A 22,903-nucleotide genomic window follows, 5' to 3' on the forward strand; every position below is an offset into this window, starting at 1 on the left:
TAGGAACCTGCAAACAAAGTGCTTAACATCAAATTCACCGAATGCAAGCATTTATTTATGTATGCTTTCTTTAAAACTACTTATGCATATATACCCATACATACATATCTTTGTAATCTGATATATATTTATATATATTTATGATATATATATATACATAAAATCTGTTTCAGCAGAGATGGATACAAAGATGAAAATGAACTTCCTCCTTGGGTCCTTAACCGTACTGGCACAGAAATAATCTAGAAGGAAAAAGCTTTAATAAAACATATCATGTTTATCTGAGGATCAGAGTGGAGGCAGGTGGTACTACGAAGTTAGTAATTAGTTACTGCCACAGGCAGGTGCCTATCAGAAACCAGAGTTTAAAAGCAACTTAGGATGAGTTTTGAAAGGAATTCAAAAGCACAGCCAAAAGGTAACCAGGTAGACAGTTAACCCTGTTTTGGAGGCAGAACTTTCAGAACATTCAGGACAGACTGCAATTTCTAGAGAATTGGAAGTATCAGGTGATAAAGCTAGAAAGTTATGACTAGAAAAATTGATTATGACTATACAAAAAACGACTTATTAGAAAGGAATTTATCAATATCAATTTTATCCTAGATGGTTAAATCAAGTAGCAGTGCAGAGCATGGACTTAAAGAGGAATAAGACTGGAGAAAGTTACGACAATATAAAAGTAAGATCATAAATGTTGCAGAGAGATCATACTGACTTAAAATCACATGGTAGCTTTATAGGTGAATGATTTTATATCAAGCAGAAAAAAAACTTCCTGAATTGTAATGCAAATCAGATAGCATGCATGATCCAGTATACATGAAAGTTACCTGTCTTTAAATATTTCAATTTCTTAATGTGAAAACTGTACTTTCTACACTTCCGTTATCATTGTTTAAGTTGGCTTTTGACAATTTAGTATTAAGTTTCTCAGGCTTAGAGTTCATGAGATTGCTAAATTATTCATTAAAGGTATTTACACTTAATTATTCATTGAAGGTATTTTACTAAAAACACTCCCGTTTTAGTAACTTAAGTAATCTATCAAAGCAAAAATACAAAATCAAAACTTTAAAACTGGATATGCAAGATGAAGTTTAACACTTGAAAATATAGCTTAGAGAGGTTTTTCTCCGTTGCGTTATGGGTTAGCAATCAAATCCACAGCACAGCTGACTCAAAACTCTTTTCATTGGTAAACTGCATACACTCTAAAAAAAAAAAGACTTGTACTAAACTCTGAAGTAATCATTTGGAATAAATATTTTAACATGATGCTAACTAAAGTGAAAAGTAAACAACCTACCAAGTTAGATGTTAAAATGTGTTATTATGTAATGTATAGTATATTTGAATACATAAATCATTTTACTATGTCATCTGCAAGTTACAGAACATAAATTTTCAAGTACTGAGAAATAACACATCAACATGAGTAAAATGTGTCTCATTTAAAGTGACAAATATTTTATTGTAAAATTAACGTAAAAAATGTGGTTATGACTATGTTTTCTAAAAACATGACTTCAGTAAAAGTGCTTTTGGGACAATATGAATAACTTAAGTCATTACTGTAGCAAAACCTGTCAATTAATTAAATGATGAAACATTTACTTAACTAAGAAGCTATTAGATTTGAAGTTATATAGCAATACTATAGATTCACCTATAAAACTGCGAACTCTTAGCATTTTGCACCTATTTCTTTTTACATGACTAAAAGATTTTTGTTCCTACTTGCTCCAATTGCTACTGATATGTGGTATCTATTTTTGCGACATTCATATCAGGAAAAATAGTTGTACTCATGCATTAAATTAGTTGACTTAATTTACTACCATATAAATATATATACATATATATGTATATAGTTCATCCCAAGCTGAAAATTACCAACTAACAAATAATAAATGAACTAAATGTTATAGAAGAAAGTTTACCTGCTCTTAGATGTCCAACTACATCTGCTAGGCTACCCTTCTTTACTTTGGTGATGAAAGCACCAAGGCGTCCCAAGTCAGTCATTTTTCCTCCGACAACCTGCATAATTACAAATGTGTAAGTTCCCAAGACTCACGATGAAACAGAAGTTTATTTGCTGAGGTACTAACTACATATTCTTTTATAATATACTTACAATGAGTGTAGGGACTTCTGTAATAAAATACATTTTCACTAAAAATGGATAGGGTAGTAAGTATATTGCTGGAAACAAAACATTTCTTTATTTGAGATGACTGTGTATCTTAACAGAATTTGGGTAATGATCTTCTACACTACCAATAAAAGGATACTGTGAATAACACACACACGTAAAGATGGCTGTCAGGCCATATCTATACTTACTTTGAAACAGCAAATGTTTACCATAATAGTTTATTTATTTCTTTATCACCTAAATTCATGTCTAGATTATTCCTACATGAAGAAATTACTCCCTTGTTACTGTCTATCATGTTCCCGTTTACCTAACTGTAGTACAATGTATGTGCAAGACCAGAAAGATTAGGGACCTAAGCTATGGACAGGCCACTTTGGGTATGTAGTTTAGCCACGCTTCAAAGCCAAAGTGTACTTCTGCCAACTAATCATCTAAATTACCTCCTCATGTGAGACACAAACCTGTGTACATTTGACTTTAATTCTGAGTTATGTTGTTGAATATTTAACAATTCCATCCGCTTGTTTGAGTCTTCCTAATATTAAATATACCTAAAACAAAACTAAGTTTCTAGGGTTTCAAACATTAAAGTGAGAAAAATATCACCATTTGTGGAGGTTAAGCCATCAATTCTTAAACTCATGAATGGAGATGACTGAAATTATTTTATGCCAAGAGGAATTAATATTGATAATAACATAGTAACATGTACATTAACTATTTTGGGGGGGTAATGTTCCATGATTTTAAATAGGGCAAGTGATCATCTAAGTGTAAGGTATTCTCTTGATAATAGTTGTAAAGCAGTATTTTTAAAGATTCAAGTCATAAAGCAAATTAAACCAAGTTAAAATGAATGCACATATATCTACACACATGTAAGATAGATCACTATATGTATATGTATACATATGTGTACCTATATGCTTTTTAAAAAGTAAGATATACAATCACTTTTTCACATCTGTTTAAAGACAGTATCTTAGAATAATTACTTTTCTTTTAAAGATTTCCATAAATACTACTGTGATGAGGAAAAATAATGTTTTGTTCTGCTTGTTAAGATACAATAATGGTCCACTTTATCTAACTTAATAACTTTTCATTAGTATCACTGAAGTGTAAAAATCACACTTGAACTTGATATTCACAGAAGAGCTTTTGAATTTCACTGTTTCATTGAAATTTCTTGGCACCTGTCTATGCTCTCTTGTAAAATGATTTAAGAACAACAATCCCGATTGAAATACCAATGCCAGGACGCTGACTTATTAATAACATTTCATTAGAGCAATTTAATTTTACAGGAGAAGAGATGTTTAAAACAGTCAGAAAGTTCACTGGAATACAGTCTATATCACAAATGACCCTCCAAGAAACATACTGGGGCTGATGTTGTACAGTGATGTAATGGCTTAACCTGTTGCCAGTAACACCAGCATTCCATATTGGCAGTGGTTTCAGTCCTGGCTGCTCTATTACCAATCCATATCCATGCGAATGCACCTACAAAAGCAGGGAAAGATCGTTCAAGAGCTAGTAATGCTGCCTGCCATGTGGAAGACCTAAGAGAAACTCCTGTCTCCTGGTTTGGCTTGGCCCAATTCTAGCTGCTGAGGCCATCTAGGGGGTGAAGCAGTGGATGGAGATTTTTTTCTCTCTCTCTCTCCCTCTGTGTATTTGTGTAAGTCTGCCTCTATGTAAATCTGCTTTTCAAATGAACAAATAAATCTTAAAAAAGAAAGAAACAAACATGCTAAGTCAGTACACTTACTTTCAGACCCAGTAATGCACCTGATTCTTTGGGCATGGTTGTTCTCTTGTTAAGAATAACACGTCCAATCAATCGGTCCCCTTCTTTAGATGGTTGCCACGTTACAGGATGCTATTGAAGTACAAATAAAGTTTATTTTCCTTCAGACACACAATTATTAGTTGCAGCATGTGTTTCTTCAGCTAAAAGATACTCAAAGAACTGATGCTAAGAACAGTAGTTGACACCTGCAGCTTCCCATAACAGAGTACCTTAGTTCAATTCCTTGTTCTTGTTACCAGTTCAGACAGGGTGTCTGAGGTGATGACACCAAGACTGGGTTACAGCCTCTTACATTCAAGCCAGATGTCTGGCTCAGGCCTGACTCAGCCCCAGTCAGCATGGACATTTGGTGATTCCGCTGAAGATGATCTCTGCCCAACTATCTCTCTGGTTTTCGAGTAATTGAAAAAAATAGTTGAATAGTTTAAAATTCTTTAACCTATCACTTGTACTCCCAACCTCATTTACATATAGTCATTATTTAATAATTTGGTTAAATTACACTACAGTATTCAATGATAACTGTTTTCTCCAATATTGCTCTGCCCTAAATTAAATCAATCTTCACTCTCATAAGATGTATACTGGAGAGGGCCCCCACGTGATGACTCAATTGGCTAATACTACCCTTGCAAACATTGGGATCCCATTTCAGCTCCAGTCCATGTTCTGACTGCTCCACTTTCCATCTGGCTCCCTGCTTGTGGCCTAACAAAGCAGCAGAGGATGGACCAAAGCTGTGAAACCCTGCGTGGGAGACCTAGCAGAAGTTCCTGGCTCCAGGTTTTGGATTAGCTTAGCTCTGGCCATTGCAGCCATTTGGGGAATGAAACTGTGGAAGGAAGATCTTTCTTCTGTTTCTCCTACTCTCTGTAAATCTTACATTCCAATAAAAAAATAAATCTTTTTTAAAAAAAGATGTAAACTGGAACAGAAAATAATACTATCTATCACATATGTGACAAATGACATGATGGCACACACAATCCTTGAACTCCAAACACTTCATATAAAACTTACCGAACTAATAGGGGATGTTTCCCGACTATGCCACGTAGCAGGATCCAACCAGTAATAATCCAAGTCACCTACAAAGTTAAAAAGGAATGAAAAGCTTAAAGGTATTAAAGAGAGAAAACATTACTTCATCAATCTATAAAATAAATGATTGTGAATATTATAATTTTGAAGTGTGCATATCCTGGAATGAGACACTCCGTGTTACAAAGTTTGCATTCCGAATCACTGGAATAAATATGTGATACAGATGCACTTTATACAAAGGAAGAGCTACCTTTTCTCTCATAAGTTAGCTAAAAAACAGGTACCAAAAAAATCGTTAATTCACCCTTTCAATTTTCAAAGAATTATCCAGGCTACAAGCTGCCATCTAGTGGTGCTGTTTAAAATATCATTCATCAAAACAGACTAAAAATATCACACTAATATAAGGTAACAACAATACAGGAGAGAACCTGGGTGTGAGATTTATGGGAACTGTTTTTACTATTTCAGTTTTTATTTCATAAATTGAAATCTGCTCTGCCATAAAATGCTAAGACTATGTTCCTATACTTTTTTTAATGGATCTTTCAAAATTATTCTCTGGTCCCCATTTTCCTTCTTAAACTGAAAAAGTATGACTGCATGTTTTCAGAACATAGTGACAAGTAAGTTAAATATCAATAATAACGTTTAGCAAAGGAGGATCAATGGCAAACTATTCATTTTTACTAAAACTACAAGCCCTACATTTGTAAATATGAAAATGTAGCCTTTAGTTTTACATTTAAATTAAAATACAATGCCACAAAGTATCCAAAGACAAGAAACTTTGAGTATGTTCATAAGAAAAAAAAATACAGAGTGGGCAAACCTATGTGAGAAAAGCATATAACAAAGTCAAGTTGATAAAACAAATATCTTGTACCCATGAACCAAAAATAATTGGAGAGTAATGAAATCATGCCAGCTGAAATTGAGATATTCAGCTAATGGGAAATATGTGTGATTGTCATAAACAGAGAATTTTACAGGAAATGACATGTATGATAAATATTAATACTATAAAGGAAATAAAATAGTAAATATTGAAGTCTTTAAAATTTCCAAGCATAAAATCCATACACTTCAATCTCTTTACTGGCTTTGTCTCTTGTCCTCTTCTACATTTCAGATACATTACATGCAAATGTTATATATGCTACAAAAATACTTGTTTTTCAAATATTTCATGTAGAAAATTGGAGTATATCCTTTGCATGGAGTTAATATTAGAAACCACATTTGCAAAAACTGGATTATTTTTAAATTTTCTTACTAGACCACTTTTATTAATATCTACGTTGCAAAAGAAGTAGGTTAACTAAATTAGCATACACAACACTTTCAATGCATAAATAAGTCGACTAAATGACATGTGAGTCTTTCATAAACCCATGTCATGTTTAGAGTCAATGTGTTTCTAAAACCAATGTCATGGGGCCCGGTGGCGTGGCCTAACGGCTAAAGTCCTCGCCTTGAACGCCCCGGGATCCCATATGGGCACCGGTTCTAATCACGGCAGCCCCACTTCCCATCCAGCTCCCTGCTTGTGGCCTGGGAAAGCAGTTGAGGACGGCCCAATGCATTGGGACCCTACACCCACGTGGGAGACCCGGAAGAGGTTCCTGGTTCCCAGCTTCGGATCGGCGCGCATCGGCCCGTTGCGGCTCACTTGGGGAGTGAAACATTGGATGGAAGATCTTCCTCTCTGTCTCTCCTTCTCTCTGTATATCCGGCTTTCCAATAATAATAAAATCTTTCAAAAAAAAAATCTAAAAAAAAAAAACCAATGTCATGTTTAGAGTATATAACACTACCTAAAGATACATCTCCATGGTTTAAAATTTTATATTTTATGATATCTATTGTCAATCATGATGATTTTAATAAGAATCAATGTTAACCAAACAAAAGTTCTCTAAACACATGATTCTTTGTGAATATATTAAAACTAGGAAATCCATACCTCAATGTATCATAACAAAAAATAAAATGAAAAAAATATCTTTACCTTCTATGTTAAATATCTTTAAAATTTTATGTGACAGTTATACTTGACTAAATGGAGTGTATAGAAACGTGATTTACTAATGGAAAGACTATCTGTAAGAAACTCTGTAAGTATTAGTATATTTAAAAGAAAAATAAAGCACATTTTAAATAAATGGTGGTAAAATGGAACTTAAACAATTCTCATACTACCTCACAGTAATTCATTACAATTCCTGTAGTTACTTGTAACTGTGCTACTTACTATTTAAAAATCAGCCGAAAATTTCACAGATTAAAAAATTAGAATGATTCATAGAGATATTTTCTGAACTTCTTCAAAAATATCCCCCTTTTCTCTAGTTCTCTACAGAAGAAAGTGCACTGAGACGAAATTAAATTATATGGATTCTAAACTATCATAACCAGCATTTTCATGAAATATACTTATTGGATGTCTGTGTCATGGATTAAAAAGTCTATTTAAATCGGGTGTGATCCTGACAACCTCTTAACAGGAGGTCATGTGCGTGGAGCAGGGGGGCACTCCAGGGTGGAGCAGGTGGCAAGGAGAAAGCCTGGATCCCAACCATGAAGACTCCCAGACCTTCACCACAAACTATTAATACGAGCAACAAGGACTATATCCCAACTGCCAAGGAGGCCACAGGGAATTGGATGCCCTCGGAGGCCTAGTACTCTGAGGTCACCCACCCCCAACCGGAGCTTCCGCTGGGGATGGAAGAAGTCCAAACACTACCGTGCAGAAACCAACGTCAACGGAAAGACAACAGAAGCCCTGAGCGGTCCACAGAAACAGAAGAACAATAAACGTCCTTCGGGACCAGGGAGGAGAGCTTTCTCTGGTCCGAGCCTGGCTCCACCTCTGGACCCCCACCCTCCCTTGCAATGACCATCAGGATCGCTCCGAAAACCCCTCATAGCAAACAAACAATCATACAAACTAAAAAAACCTAAAATAAATAGACAAACAACAAAAAGTAGAGCTTGGAATCTGACAGGAAAGAGCTGGCATGGATTTGCTCATGCCTTGCTGGGTGGGACACGAAGATTAGTCACTCTTCACCATGGTGTTGGGGACTTTCCTGCACACCCCCCCCAAAAAAAATGTTCTGCATCTTAATTGTTGACAAATGTCTTGTTAGAGTTACAAGCCAGTCTAGATTATCCTAAAATCTGCCAAGATCAGCAAAATTATACTTCAACACAACAAATGGTTAAATACTAAAATGAAATAGACATGAGACAGCTGAATGGTACCTTATAGCCATTTTAAGGTATATAGCAGCCGGTCCTGTATACAAACTAAAATTGAAATGTCAATGAGCAAATCATAGGTTGTGGTTAAGAACTTGTTTTTTGTTTTTTTTTAACATACTGATTACGCAAAACCATGTCAATTCCATAATGTTACAAATTGCTGTTAATGTTATATTGGGACTCTTAATTGACTGGGATGATATTCTACCAGCTCTAACTTTGGACCAGAAATGGTCTCCCCAAGAAACTGTTCAACCCATCTGGACAATAAGTAGCTGGACTCTATGTTTGGTATATGTTTGCAAGGAAAGAATCTTGATTGAATTTGAACTGTAATACTGCACCAAGGTGGAGGAATCCACCAGGGGGGAGGGGCATGGGGAGGGGTGGGGGGATTCCCAGAGCCTATGAAACTGTCACATAATGCATAATAATTAATAAAAAAAAGTCAAAAAAAAGTCTATTTAGTTCTTAAAATTTATTTTGAGGTATTTTTGTTTTGTTTTTTGTTTGTTTACAATAAGTGCCATGGTCCATACAATTAAAATATCCCTCAAGTTACATTGTGAAAAAATATAAGCATTTATTTCAGTTTTGGGGTACACAGTATGCACAGGAGAGTGTACTGCTCAGAATGTTCACATTCTATAGCATTGTGCCAGCTTAACACCAGACATCTCTGCTTCTGACCCAGCTTCCTGGGAATGCAGGAGATAACTCAGGCTACCTAAGTTGGAGTTCTGGGCTGGTGGATTTAGTGTGGCCCAGCCCCAGCTGCTGCAGGAATCTGGAGACAGAACAATAGATGTGAGGCATTTTTTCTCTATTTAATAAATCTTAAAAGACTGTATTTTTATTTGTAAGTTAGAGTTAGATTGCTCATCCAATGCCTCACTTCCAAAATGCCTCCAACAGCTGAGGCTGGTCCAGGTCTAAGACTAGGACTGGGAACTCAAATCTGGGTCTCCTGTAATACTGGTTAGTACTTAAGTTCTTGAATCACCACCTGTTGTTATACAAGATGTTCATGAGCAGGGAGCTATAATCAAGAACAGAGCTGAGAACTGAACCCTGCAGCTCAGACATCGAATGTGGTCAAGCCAGATAGTACCTTTACCAGGGAAACAAATTCTCACCCTTAAGAGGCTATTTTGGATAAGTAAATATCTGTCGTAAAGTCAGCAGGTTGTCTTTCATAGCTGACTTATTTTTAATCATGACAGTCAGGGTAGATTTCTAATCTAGTAAACACTTCAGTCTTCAAATGCCTTTTCAGCTATTTCATCCAAAATCTACACCAACACTCTCCAACTATATCTGAAGGCAGTGCATTATGATATATGAAATAGGCCAGACACAAAAAAGCAGACTGGATATGACGTCACCTACATGAGAATTCTGAAATAGTCCAACTCATGGGAATAGAGAGTAGAATGGTAGTTACTAGGGGCTTGGTTCTGAGGAAACACAGAGGTATTCAATCACCAATTACAGTTTCAATTATAAAAGATTAATACATCTTGAGTATCTGTCTCACAGCACAATGTCTAGGGTCAATAATATCATATTGTATACTTAAACATTTGCAAAGAGGGTATGTATTATGGTAAGTGTTATTGTAAAAAAAAAAAAAACAACTTGGAAGAATACCTGAACGTGATGAATACATTTATAGCCCATATTTTGGTGAGGGTTTCCATAGGGGAGTGTGTGTGTGTGTGTGTGTGTGCATGCGCACACGTATGTGTATGTTTAAACTCATCCAGATGTATACAATAAAAACAAATGACAATTTGATAGGATAGGTACATATCAATAAAGAGCTTTTAGTTTTTTCATTAATTAATAGTAACTTGACATTTACGGGTTTCCGTGCAATATTTAAAAACACGGTGTATGATGTGCACTATTCAAATCAAGATAATCAACATTTCACCCTCTTTCACATTACTTGATGATGGAATCCTTGAAGCTACCATCTTCTATGGCCTACAAACTATACAATGGATTATCTGAGCTGTAGGAATCCCACTATGCCACATGACACTAGGACCTTATTCCTTTAATCTAAATCTGATTTGGTACCTGATAGCCAGATCCTCTCAATTCCCCCTATTTCCTCCAATCTTTACCAAATACTGTTCTGTGTTCAGACTCGGTTGTTAAGCTTCCATATAGGAAGTATTCATGTTTTTGTATATGGGTTACGGAATTTAACATAATGTTCAGGTTTCATTCATTTTACTGTGCATGACAGGGTTTCAGTATTTTTACTGGCTATACTTTCATGCATATCTAGTAGATTCAATATCTTATGTGCTATGACTAATAATGTAATAAACATCAGGGTATAGGTATCTCTGCTATAACAATTTTGTTTTTTGAATGTATACCCACTAGTGGATTTCCATTTATAGCTCCTAAGATGTTGTCACATTATTTTCCATGGTGGCTGCACTAATTTATATTCCCACCAATAGTGTATAAAGGTTCCCCTTTCAAAACATGTTCACCAGAATTCATTATATGTCATTTTTGTGATGGCCATTCCAAGAGGTAAGGTTCGGTTATGGTTCACTCTTTTATTTGCATTTTTCCTGTTGGCTAGTGATACTGAAATTTTTTCATGCATTTATTGACCCTTTGTATTTTATCTTCAGAGAAATATTTATTTAGGTCTTTTTGGTAATTTCTTAACTACAGTAATTTTTTTCTTACTGATTTTTTTTGTTCCTCATATAATTTGGGAATTGATTCTTTGTTAGGAAATAGTCACATGGTCAAAATAATCATGAACAAAGTAAATAATACTATAAGCATCAACATATTTTAATTCAAAGCATGCTACAAGGTTGAATTAATGACAAATAGCACAGTACTGGCATAAAAAGTCACACACACATACACATCAACAGAACAGAAAAGAGAGCCAAGAAATCAGTCCATACACACGCAGCCAACTGTTTTATGAAAATGGTGTCAACAACATACATTGGAGAAAGGATAATATTTCCAACAAATTGTGGTAGTAAAACTGATTATATACATGAAGGGAAAATATCAGATCCTTTCTTTTTACTATCTGCAAAAAAAATCAATTCAAGATAGTTCAAAGAACTAAATGTAATATCAGATAATATAAAACAGTTGGAAGAAACCACAGGGAAAATGTTTCTGGGCAATGCTATCGGCAATTTTGTTTATTTAGTTTTTGTTTTGGACAGAGCCCAAAATACAGGCAACAAAAGCCAAGCTAGACAAAAATGGTGTATACACACACAGATAAACACACATAAATATGTATATGCATATGTTTATAAACATGATATATACAAATATACATGTATGATATGTATTTGCATTAATATGTCAGACACAGCAAAGAAGCAACCAATAAGGAAATGTGAGAAAAGACCTGCACACTTGACTATGCTCTCTGTAAAAATCAACACTACCATTCTTTCATCAGTATAAATTCTGTGATTCAAGTAAAATGAACAATTATATATAAGCATTCATTCAGATAAATAAAATTATCATTCAGTAAATTAATGATGTGTTTAAGACATCTGTGGCTAGAAATTATTTAAAACAAACAGAACCCTCGGGGCTGAACAACCTACCAACAGTGCTCAAATATTTGCCTAAGACCTATGCTATCGCTTTGATGTTTTGTAATTTAGGGAACAAGGAGGAAGATTTGTAACTGGCCCTGGCAAAGGGACTGGCAGTAACAAATTTGGTGCAAATGATACTTGTATAGCTAAAACATTGCTTGGAAAATTTGAGAACTGATTTTTCAGATGGTAATACCACATTCACCATACAACTCTACAAATAATTTACCAGGAACTCAAAATCAAAGCTTCAGGCCAGGCGTGATAGCATAGTAGCTGAAGTCCTCATTTTGCATGTGCCAGGATCCCGTATGGGTGCTGGTTCATGTCCCGGCAGTTTCACTTCCCATCCAACTCCCTGCTTGTGGCCTAGGAAAGCAGTTGAGGATGGCCCAAAGCCTTGGGACCCTGCACCCAAGTGAAGACAGGCTTTGGTCTCCTGTCTTCACACCGGCTCAGTTCTGGCAGTTATGGCTGCTTTGGAAGTGAATCATCAGATGCAATAGCTTCCTCTCTCTCTCTCTATATCTGACTTTCCAATAGAAATAAAATAAATCCAAAAAAAAAATCAGAATTTCTGCCTGAAATCTGGGCTCAATCTCCCAGATAATCTTTTCGTTCTGGAGATAACTACTGTGCTATCTCCCCAGTACAAGTGTTAAGATGAGAAAATGTATCAGAATTTGCTTTATAAAATGTAAAGCACCGCAGAAATGCATTAAGGTATAGAAAGTCATTCCATTATAAAATATATACCAAAAAGTATGTTCAATAGTAATACTAAGAAGCTTTCCTATCAATTCTACTAGCATATAAACTTAAGGAAAATACTTAATTATGCCCCAGTTTACTTACCTTGAATCATTATATAACTCATTATACATAATTTCTCTATTAACATACATTCTTTTATATTTATTCTCATGCTGTTTCTAATGAGGAACCAATGTTGCAGGGCAGTGAGTTAATTCACTGCTTGCAATGCTGGCATCCCAAAGCAGAGGGCTGATTTGAGTTCTGCTTACTTTGCTTGTTTTGATTCTGTTTCCTGTTAACATGTACAGCAAGGTAAGAGAAGATGGCTGAAGATCTCTTGTTGGAGACCAGGAGGGAATTCCTGGATCCTGAATTTGGCCTTGTTCAAACCTGGCTGCTGCTACCATTAGGAGTTGAGAACCACTGAACAGAACATTTCTCTCTGTGTCTTTCCGACTTTCTCTGTCACACTACCTTTCAAATAAACATGTCTTTAAAACAAAACTTCTAGAAAAGCAGATATTAGGGAGTGAATGGCATTGTAGCTGAACACTGAGGAATGTAACTCTACACTAGGTGCATCCTCATGACAATATCTCTCTGTCCTTCTCTGCAGAACGAGTATAGACACATTTCCCTCACAAAAGTTCTCTGAAGACTAAGAGAGAGATATTAGCTTTGCAAACAGTAAAGGTGTTAGAGATAGAGTTTAATGTAAAATTAACAAAACAACCGAGATTAAGAATGTGCACTCAGGGTGTTGAAGTTCAGATTTACAATTAAGTAGCTAACAGAACTGAACAGGGAATATGAAGAAACTGCAAAGGATGCTTTGAAATGAGCATAGAAAGATGTTAACGCTCCTTGTTTATGAAAACTGACACAATTTCTCAAGACATCCCTGACACTTTTCCTTGAAATTACACCATAAAAATTTTGTGTATTCATTGTGAATTTGATTGAAACATTTCTAACTTCATAAGACTCCATTTTTTTCATTTGCTTATTTGTTTTGCTAACAAAATGATCTGAAGAATAACATCATTGGTGTTCTTTAAACAGGTTACTGGTCTACCCTAGGTTATAAGGTTTTCACAAATTACATAAAACTGTGCATTTACTTTCCATAGAGTAAAAAAATGAGAAATTAAGATACTTGATATAGAGAATATTATCAATTTAATTTTCTCTGTGTTTGAAAGCTATATAAATCTGTGTGAACTGAAGTTTTTGAGGCTATTAGAAGAATAAGAGTCCGGAAATAACTGTGAAACACCATGATGCTGAACTCAATGACAAACTTTTCTTCTGCATTGACCTGACACTATGGGACTCAGGGAAAGGCAGTAAATTAAAATTCCAAATAGCTTTTAGCAGTTCCACCCGACAATACACATGTGCCCAGACACATACATACACATTCATGCACAATACAACCTTGTGCCACAGAATTAAAAGATAACTCATGGTTTTCAAGAAACCTAGCCCACACTGTATTAACTGGAAAGAGTGACAATACAAATGCATCTGAAGAGAAATCACCAAGTATACTGATGACAGAGACAAAACCTGTAAGCACAGTTTAAAGAGGAACTAATTTTGCATGCAAATATTCTCTGAGGACTAATGACTGAGAAACTTCTCTCCCATGATTTAAATATAAAATAGTAATATGTCCTGGATAACAAATTGCAAAGCTAGCAACCTGAGGGAAACATTTTTCCCACAACACAATGACTCTTCTTCAATAAGAATATGGAGTGCTGGACACAAGAGGGAAATATTTTACTGCAACCTTCCAACTGACCAGGCTTCCACATTGACACTGAGTATTCCATTCACGTGGGAGAACAGGTTGTCACGTGCAAAGCCTCGGAATAACCAGCCAGGAAACCCTGTGGAAAAAATTGGGGTTTATTTGCTTTCATTGTTTGGGGACTGGATGTCAACCGAAGGTTTAAGAAATTGCAGTGCTGGGTGAGTTCACAGCAGAGACATTACAAGAACATATTCTAGGTCTTTAGATGTAATTTGCTTGGACCAAAGAAGATGCTAGTCTTCAAACAGACCCAAGGGACAGCATAACAACATTAACTTGCAATGATATTCTGAATGTCAGATCAATTTGAAAGTCAAGGAAATGAGATTTATTGAGATCAATACATTATCATGGTTGTAGTGAAATAAGTCACAGTAATAATAATCAAATGTTATTGAAGATGAGTTTTCACAGTAGCCAAATCAAAATCAAGACACTTATTGATACCGCTTATAATTTTAAAGTACTATTATTAAGCTAAAAAAACTAGAGTACAAGTATACGTTCTAGCAAACATTTGGTGACTTAGGTAGATGCTTTGGAACATGAACTGCTTTAAAGTAAGCTACTGTAGACAAGAGTGTTACCTTTATTTGTTTCTTGACTAATTCATCTTTGTTTTATTTTTTGATGAGTAAGTGAATAATTTATACCAAAAGACTTTTTTAAATGGAAATCCCTTGACTGGCAGTGGAAAACCATTAGAGCTGGAAGTTTGAAAAAGATTTTATTTAATGGCTCAGCACTGCTCTTCAGAACACTGTTAGGTGTCCACATTCATAAACTTACAAATTACACACACAGGAAAATGGGTTGCAGAACATTGTATGATTACTGGTCTAAAAAAAATATTTGGTGCAGTGCAAAATTGATCAGTGCAAAGTGATCAAGTTTCATTAAGTCATTCCTTTCAATGGTACCTCAAATGTGTGACAGAGTAAATAATTTAAATAAAATCAAGCACTAAAAGATTTGAGAGTAGAGAAACAATATTCATAAATGCCCAAAGAGAGCATTTATATTTATTAGAAAGCAAACTAAGCCAAAGTTGATCAAAGTTTAACCTACTGACTCAACAGAGGAATTGCTTCCACACTCCCTGTAAGATAAAAAGTCTGGTGTATGATTCTAAAAGTATACCTTCCATATAATATAGTATGTTCAACATACTTTCACTTAGATGGAATTTTGATTAAAAAATGCAAAACATCATGAAGCTCCACTGATGGACAGTGTTACGTGCTCACCATTGACTTCTTTGATAAGAAAGGAATGGCCTCCCACCGAGGAATGCAAGTTAACCCTGTACCTCACCCCACTTTGCTGGCTGTTTAACTCCATGGCTCAATAGTCACAAACTGCAGTGAACTACTTGTGAACATAAATCCTGAATCCACTACCCCTTGATACTTTTGAAATGTTTAACTTGAAGCAATGTCTTCAGCAATCCTTGTTAGGGATTTGTAGTAAATGTAGGTGTGTATGTATGTCAGCTTAGATTTTCTAGGTTGTTTTTTATCTCATCAATCAAACAAGCATGTTCCTGGACTGTACAAGATTTCGACACAAGTCCCTTTGTCCTCACCACTGCCCATTAGCCTCTCTAATAAACAATGAAACGGATATTGCTCCCTGATGTTCCTACAAAGGTTGAGAGTGCACTCAACATTTTATTTGCATTAGAGATGCCGTATATTTTGTAGATAATGATATTTTCTCTAAATTGGTGCATTAGAATCTTTATGATAATCCACGGCTCCATCTTCCACTCTTCTTTTCCCTCACTGATTATTTCTTCACAAATGTTCAAAGATCAATCATATTGTTACATTTTATAATACTGGTATCTACCAGAAATCAGTTTTGTTAGAAAAGTGGGGTTTTAAACAGAAAGTAAGATCAAATTAAATGAACATGTGCAAAACATGGTTTAATTATTCTAGCTCTATCTTTGTTAAAAATGAAGACTTGTCTATCCACCAAATTCAAACTTTCTTTGAAGAAGTGGGAACCACCTAAAATGGTATTGGCAAACAGGTTAGAAGTTTTCCAATAATTTAAACAGCACAACTGAGTAAACAACTAGTTATCTTAGCCTACTTGGGATTCTTGCCAGAGAATGGGATGTAAGTCAAAAAGTCTTCTCATTTGGCAAAAAGTAACGGCATAAAACCTGAGCTCAAACGTTTATCCTTAGACCACGCATACCACAAGCATACAACTTCTGATCTGGCATTCAGCACACTCAGGAGCACTGAAAAAGTTCACTGCAAAGAAAAAACACACACACATACACACACACACACAAGGCTGACTGCAGGAAGAATTTACCAAATAGGAAAAAGTAACAGATTTAAATAAATAAAAATTAATAAAAATGAATTAAGCAAGTTGAAAACAAGTTGAATTAAGCAAGTTGCCTGCCCTTAACCCTAATACTGTGAGAAATTCTATGAATGTAACTATCTGAACAGTCATATTTGAATATAGCTGAATTACTGGGCCACAACTTGATACTACAATAAAATTTGTAAGTAACAATTAAAAAAATGTGGCATATATATTTTTGCATGAAATCCCCTTTGTGACCATTTTGACTTAGGCTTTTAAACTGCGAATAAAATTCATCTCTGGGCCTGGCGGCGTGGCCTAGTGGCTAAAGTCCTTGCCTTGAATGTCCGGGATCCCATATGGGAACAGGTTCTAATCCTGGCAGCTCCACTTCCCATCCAGCTCCCTGCTTGTGGCCTGGGAAAGCAGTCGAGGACGGCCCAATGCAATGGGACCCTGCACCCACGTGGGAGACCTGGAAGAGGTTCCTGGTTCCCGGCTTTGGATCGGCACTCACCGGCCGTTGCGGCTCACTTGGGGAGTGAATCAATGGATGGAAGATCTTCCTCTCTGTCTCTCCTCCTCTCTGTATATCTGACTTTCAAATAAAAATAAATAAATCTTTAAAAAAATGCATCTCTGAGGGGAAAAATTTAATAAAAAAATGGAAGCACACATCAACAATAACAAGTTTGTCAACAAACAATGACTATCCATGATTAAGAAAACTCGTTTAACCACAGTAAGAGTATTTGAAACTAAGTGTTTATAACCCCAAAATGAAATCATTAGTCATCAGTGCAACAATAACAAATCAAAAGCAATAACTATTTATGAAATACTGATTCTGATTCATCATGTACTGAATATGACATTCACTGTAGATACAATTCTTATTTATATTTTGCATATTCTATTTCAATACGGTTTGTAAATGCAGTACAAAAATTGAGAAATAAATGATTAAGTGTTCTTTCCCAACATCCTTCAGAGTATAGCCAAACTGTCTTCTAAATAATCTTAAACAAGGTTACACTGCTTCATTTTCTAATTACATAAATGAATTAATTTGTGCGATGATTATTTTTTGGCTAAAGAATTTAAACCGATAACTATTAGCACTGACATTTGAAATAGTAAATTATGGGCCTGGCATAGTAGCCCAGTGGCTAAAGTCCTTGCCTTGCATGTGCAGGGATCCCATATGGGTACCAGGTCTAATCCCAGCAGCCTCTCTTCTCATCCGGCTTCCTGCTTATGGCCTGGGAGAACGGAATAGGACGGCCCAAAGCCTTGGGATCCTGCATCCGCATGGGAGATCCAAAAGAAGCCACAAGCTCCTGACTTTGGATCAGCTCAGCTCCAGTCACTGCGGCCATTTGGGGAGTGAATCATCAGACAGATTTTCCTCTCTGTCTCTCCTCCTCTCTGTAAATCTGATTTTCCAATAAAACAAATAAATAAATCTTAAAAAAGATAAAATTTTTATCTGAAAATTAGAATTACTATGATTTTATTAAAAAATGAGGGCCCGGTGCAATGACCTAGTGGCTAAAGTCCTCACCTTGAATGTCCGGGATCCCATATGGGAACAGGTTCTAATCCCGGCAGCTCCACTTCCCATCTAGCTCCCTGCTTGTGGCCTGGGAAAGAAGTCGAACACAGCCCAAAGCTTTGGGACCCTGCACCCACATGTGAGACCCGGAAGAGCTCCTGGCTCCCAGCTTCTGATTGGTGCAGTTCTGGCCATTGCGGTCACATGGGGAATGAATCATCGGGCAGAAGATCTTCCTCTCTGTCTCTCCTCTATGTATACCTGACTTTGCAATAAAAATAAAATAAATCTTAAAAAAATGAGGCAATATCATTTCAGAAGTAGTAAAAATAATTTTAGAGCTTATTTTCTAACTTCTATTCTGTAACTTCTGTAATTTTCTATTCTGTAACTTCTTTTTAAAATCTTTAGCAACTGAAATACAGGGCGATGTCTCACGCAAAAAGAATAGCTTTAACTTCTTTTTTCTTTTTTTAAATAAACACACTTAATGTTAATAAGCACACCATTCTTAAAAACATAGGACAATTATAGTGTGCCTTGTTTCCATATAAATCAACTGAAATACTACCTGAAATATACTAGTGACCATAGCAAGATTGAGCTCAATATATATTGCCTCAATATATAGGAAAAATCAATTTTTCTTCATCTTTCAACATACGTGTTTATATATATAAAACGAGAGACTTACTTAAATTACAAAATGAGAATCCAACCAGCAACTACTCTTAAATCCAGCTTCATTTTCTTTTTAACGAGAAGGCTTCTAACAATTACTTCTAAGTTGTTCATACTTAAAATATATTTATAAAGATACATTGGTTAAGATAAAGGTCACAAATCCATCTAATAGCTAAATATTCTATTTTCAAGTGAAATTTAGTACATGTTAATCATTTTATAATGTTTACTATTGAAGAGGTACAAACCTTGACAAACATCTTATTAGCCTGTATAATTTCAATTAACTGAAGTTTTACAGGTTTACTTTTCAAAATGATGTACTAATACCTTTGTTGACAAAATACCCCCCCCCTCTCTCTCTCTCTCTCTCTCACACACACACACACACACCTCCCCCTTACCCCTAGATCTTTGGATCTATCATTTCATTTTATGTAATCACCATGTCATCACATTCTAGATCAAATATCCAGATATGCACTTAGCTCACAAGTGTGAAAACTATCCATTCGATTTAATTGTGTTAACTCAGCCAGCTCAAATGTGGAGAATAAAGGTAGCATATTCACAGACTGTGTAGAGCAAATTCAAAAGGGGTAAGTTTCAGAAAAAACTCCAAAGACATATTCTTCTCATTAGAAGCCACACGTTAATTACCAATGTTCTAGCGGGTCTTTCAGATTAAACAGACATGCTGAGGTTCCTACTTCCATGCTCAACTTTCCTACCATTTCCACATTCTCACGGAATACCTCTGATGATGACAAAATATCATTGGCAAAACATATAGAGATTTATAAAAATAAATGTCTGCTCTAAAACAAGACTAGTCTCTGAAATTAGGAAGTCACAACGTGGTTTTTCAAAACAGCTTATTACTTGAAGGAATCTTACTGTCAAACAATTTCAAATGACACAGACCCCTGCTTCAGGTTCGACTGAAATGGTATAGGCCCACATACAGTGCAATCTCCTATTTGTTCTGAAAGTACTCCACACCATATAAAATTTTTTTAGTGATTTCAAATTCATGTGCTTACACCAATGTAACTAATTACTATCACTTCACCTCTTTGGTGTTCAATCTTTGAAAGGATTTTAAAACAACATAGTCCATGAAAATACACAGTTATAATCCTAACAGTGCGGGAGCATTTTGAAGCTGGTCTTGTGTTTATCCACTAGCTATACTGAAGAGCATACCTTTGTGTGGGTGGGTGACGAAGAAAGCACGGACTGTATTTTGTCACTGTGACCATTAAGACAAAGATTATAGCCTGAATTAAATGAGCCCTTTTACATGATCCATAATTGTACAATCATACCTTGGGTCTCCTAAAAGGCTTGGGCAATTTTTTGTGTGCCTATGCATGTTTCTACCTGAGGTCTCCTGTTTCCTTTTGTTTTTTCTTTGAAGGACCCACAATACATCTATCTATATGTTAAGAACAAATGGTTAAGGTAAATCAGTGAGACTGAGATAGTCAGTCCCGCGTGTACACAGTTCTTTACCTGCAGCTCCCAGACAGGTGCTCAGCCTCATCAGTGTACTTTCATCAGGATCACTAGTTCAGCAAGGCACTTCAAGAAATCAAGGAAACAAACTCGGAGAACAAGGGACTTCACCTTAGGCAGAAACTTGTAAGTGATGGAGACCCTAACTAACCGTATTTTTAAACAGCCTTGGATATAGAATAGGCCAGAGAAGTACTATACACACGGTTGACTAACAGCTTTGCCCTGATGAGAGATATGTGCCATTTCAAAGATACATGCTAAAAGTAAAAACAGAAAAAAAAATAAGGAACACAATTTAAAAACCCAAATTCTATCATAAAACAAAATCCTGAGGTAAAATTAAAGAACTGAAGTAAATAAAAATTAGACCTACAAAGAAGAACAAGTTCAAAAGGTCAAGCATTCTCAAGAGTGATTAAAAAAATAAATGCAAGGATGATAACCTCTTGATTCAAGAAAACTTCAACAGTTTGAGACACATGACAGATGTCACATTTCTGAACACATGTCTGTCAGAACTCACAGTTTACAATCAATATTGTCCAAGGAGGACAAGGAAGCACCTGGCATCAGCTTGGGATAAGTTCGTGCATCATTTACCTCACACATGTTTAAAACTCACACAACACATACAAAGAAATTAATGCAAACTAACCAGGAATTAAAAAATACTGGTGACTCCTCTGCAAATAACTGACCATTTCATTATATGATTTTGATAATTCCCTCCTCAACAATAAAGATGTATAACTTGAAGCAGATTTTACACATTCTAAACCATTTTCACTAAGCTACAAGTTGTGGGCATGATGATACAGATTTAAAAGTTTATTTAACCACCCAAGTAGTCATATTACAAAATAATTACTAATTTTTCACCAATTTTCCTACTGTTAGAAACTGGCATCCTTCTTTCAAAACTCCCTGGCCTTAAAAACTGATAAGAACAATCATTACTTTTATTTGTTGAATTTTATTTTATTTTATTTATTTTATTTTATTTCTGGATTACCTGTAGAAGCAAAAGGGAGAATTGTATATTTATATTTATATTTATATTTATATTTATATTCATATTTATATTTATATTTATATTTATATTTATATCCACTGCCATTTATTTCATCTGTCTTCCAAAGGAGTTACATCAGCTCTCCAACAGAACTCTCAAAGGGAAAAGTCAAAGGTAACACACTAAAATTAAAATATATAGCTGTCTTTTAATATCCTTCAAACCACGCAGAAGCAGTACCACATGCATTCAGAAATTTGGAAAAGATCTGAGTAAAAAAAAAAAAACTTCCATATGTTGGAGAAGCACTTGATTTATAAGGTTTACATAAATACATAAGCATAGACTGGTCCCTCAGCACTGGAAAAATAAAAATGTTCATTTCCTTTCATCTTCCATGTTCTTTAGTGTGGGACCCTGGACCCCACTTGCCTCAGTCTTCTTACAATCATGGGCACCTTTCCTTAAGAAGACCCAGTAAAGGGCCCGGCGGCGTGGCCTAGCGGCTAAAGTCCTCGCCTTGAACCCGCCAGGATCCCATATGGGCACTGGTTCTAATCCCGGCAGCTCCACTTCCCATCCAGCTCCCTGCTTGTGGCCTGGGAAAGCAGTCGAGGACGGCCCAATGCTTTGGGACACTGTACCCGCGTGGGAGACCCGGAAGAGGTTCCAGGTTCCCGGCTTCGGATCAGCACGCACCGGCCCGCTGCAGCTCACTTGGGGAGTGAAACATCGGATGGAAGATCTTCCTCTCTGTCTCTCCTCCTCTCTGTATATCCGGCTTTCCAACAATAATAAATCTTTAAAAAAAAAAAAAAGAAGAAGAAGAAGACCCAGTAAGCCAGTAAGGAGCAGTGGGGCAGAGCGGGGGAAGGTTGGGGGGACCCACAGAAGGCTAATCCTTCCCTCTCTCACTGGCATCCTATATGGGGGCCGGTTTGAGTCTTGGATATCTCATTTCTGATCCAGCTCTCTATTTATGGCCTGGGAAAGCAGCAAATGAAGACCCAAGCCCTTGGGTCCCTGCATCCACATGGAAGATCTGGAAAAAGCTCCTGACTCCCAGCTTTGGATCAGCTCAGCTATGGCCATTGTGGTCTTTTGGGGAGTGAACCAGCAGGTGGAAGGCCTTCCTCCAATCACTGCTTCCTACCCTGTTTTGTTTCTCTTTCTATAAAATCTGCTTTCAAAAATAAAAATCAGTCTTTAAAAAAAGATGCAGTAAGTATGATCATGAATACAGGATTCATGGTCTTTATCAACCAACTTATTAGCTACTTTGTAAGCACGTGGTTCAATTTATAATAAAATTCT

At 36.0% G+C, this 22,903-nt stretch overlaps 1 protein-coding gene across 1 annotated transcript in view; it reads right to left on the reverse strand.

The window, feature by feature from the left end:
• Positions 1–22,903, reverse strand: part of RIMS1 (regulating synaptic membrane exocytosis 1) — a 452,176-nt gene that overhangs the window by 150,751 nt on the left and 278,522 nt on the right. Inside the window, 3 exon segments of the mRNA XM_058661479.1 lie at positions 1,944–2,043; positions 3,939–4,049; positions 5,001–5,068. Coding sequence (XP_058517462.1) covers positions 1,944–2,043; positions 3,939–4,049; positions 5,001–5,068 — 279 coding nt within the window.

The sequence above is a fragment of the Ochotona princeps genome, chromosome 1 (genome assembly GCF_030435755.1).
Source record: "Ochotona princeps isolate mOchPri1 chromosome 1, mOchPri1.hap1, whole genome shotgun sequence".
Taxonomy (NCBI): Eukaryota; Metazoa; Chordata; class Mammalia; order Lagomorpha; family Ochotonidae; genus Ochotona; species Ochotona princeps.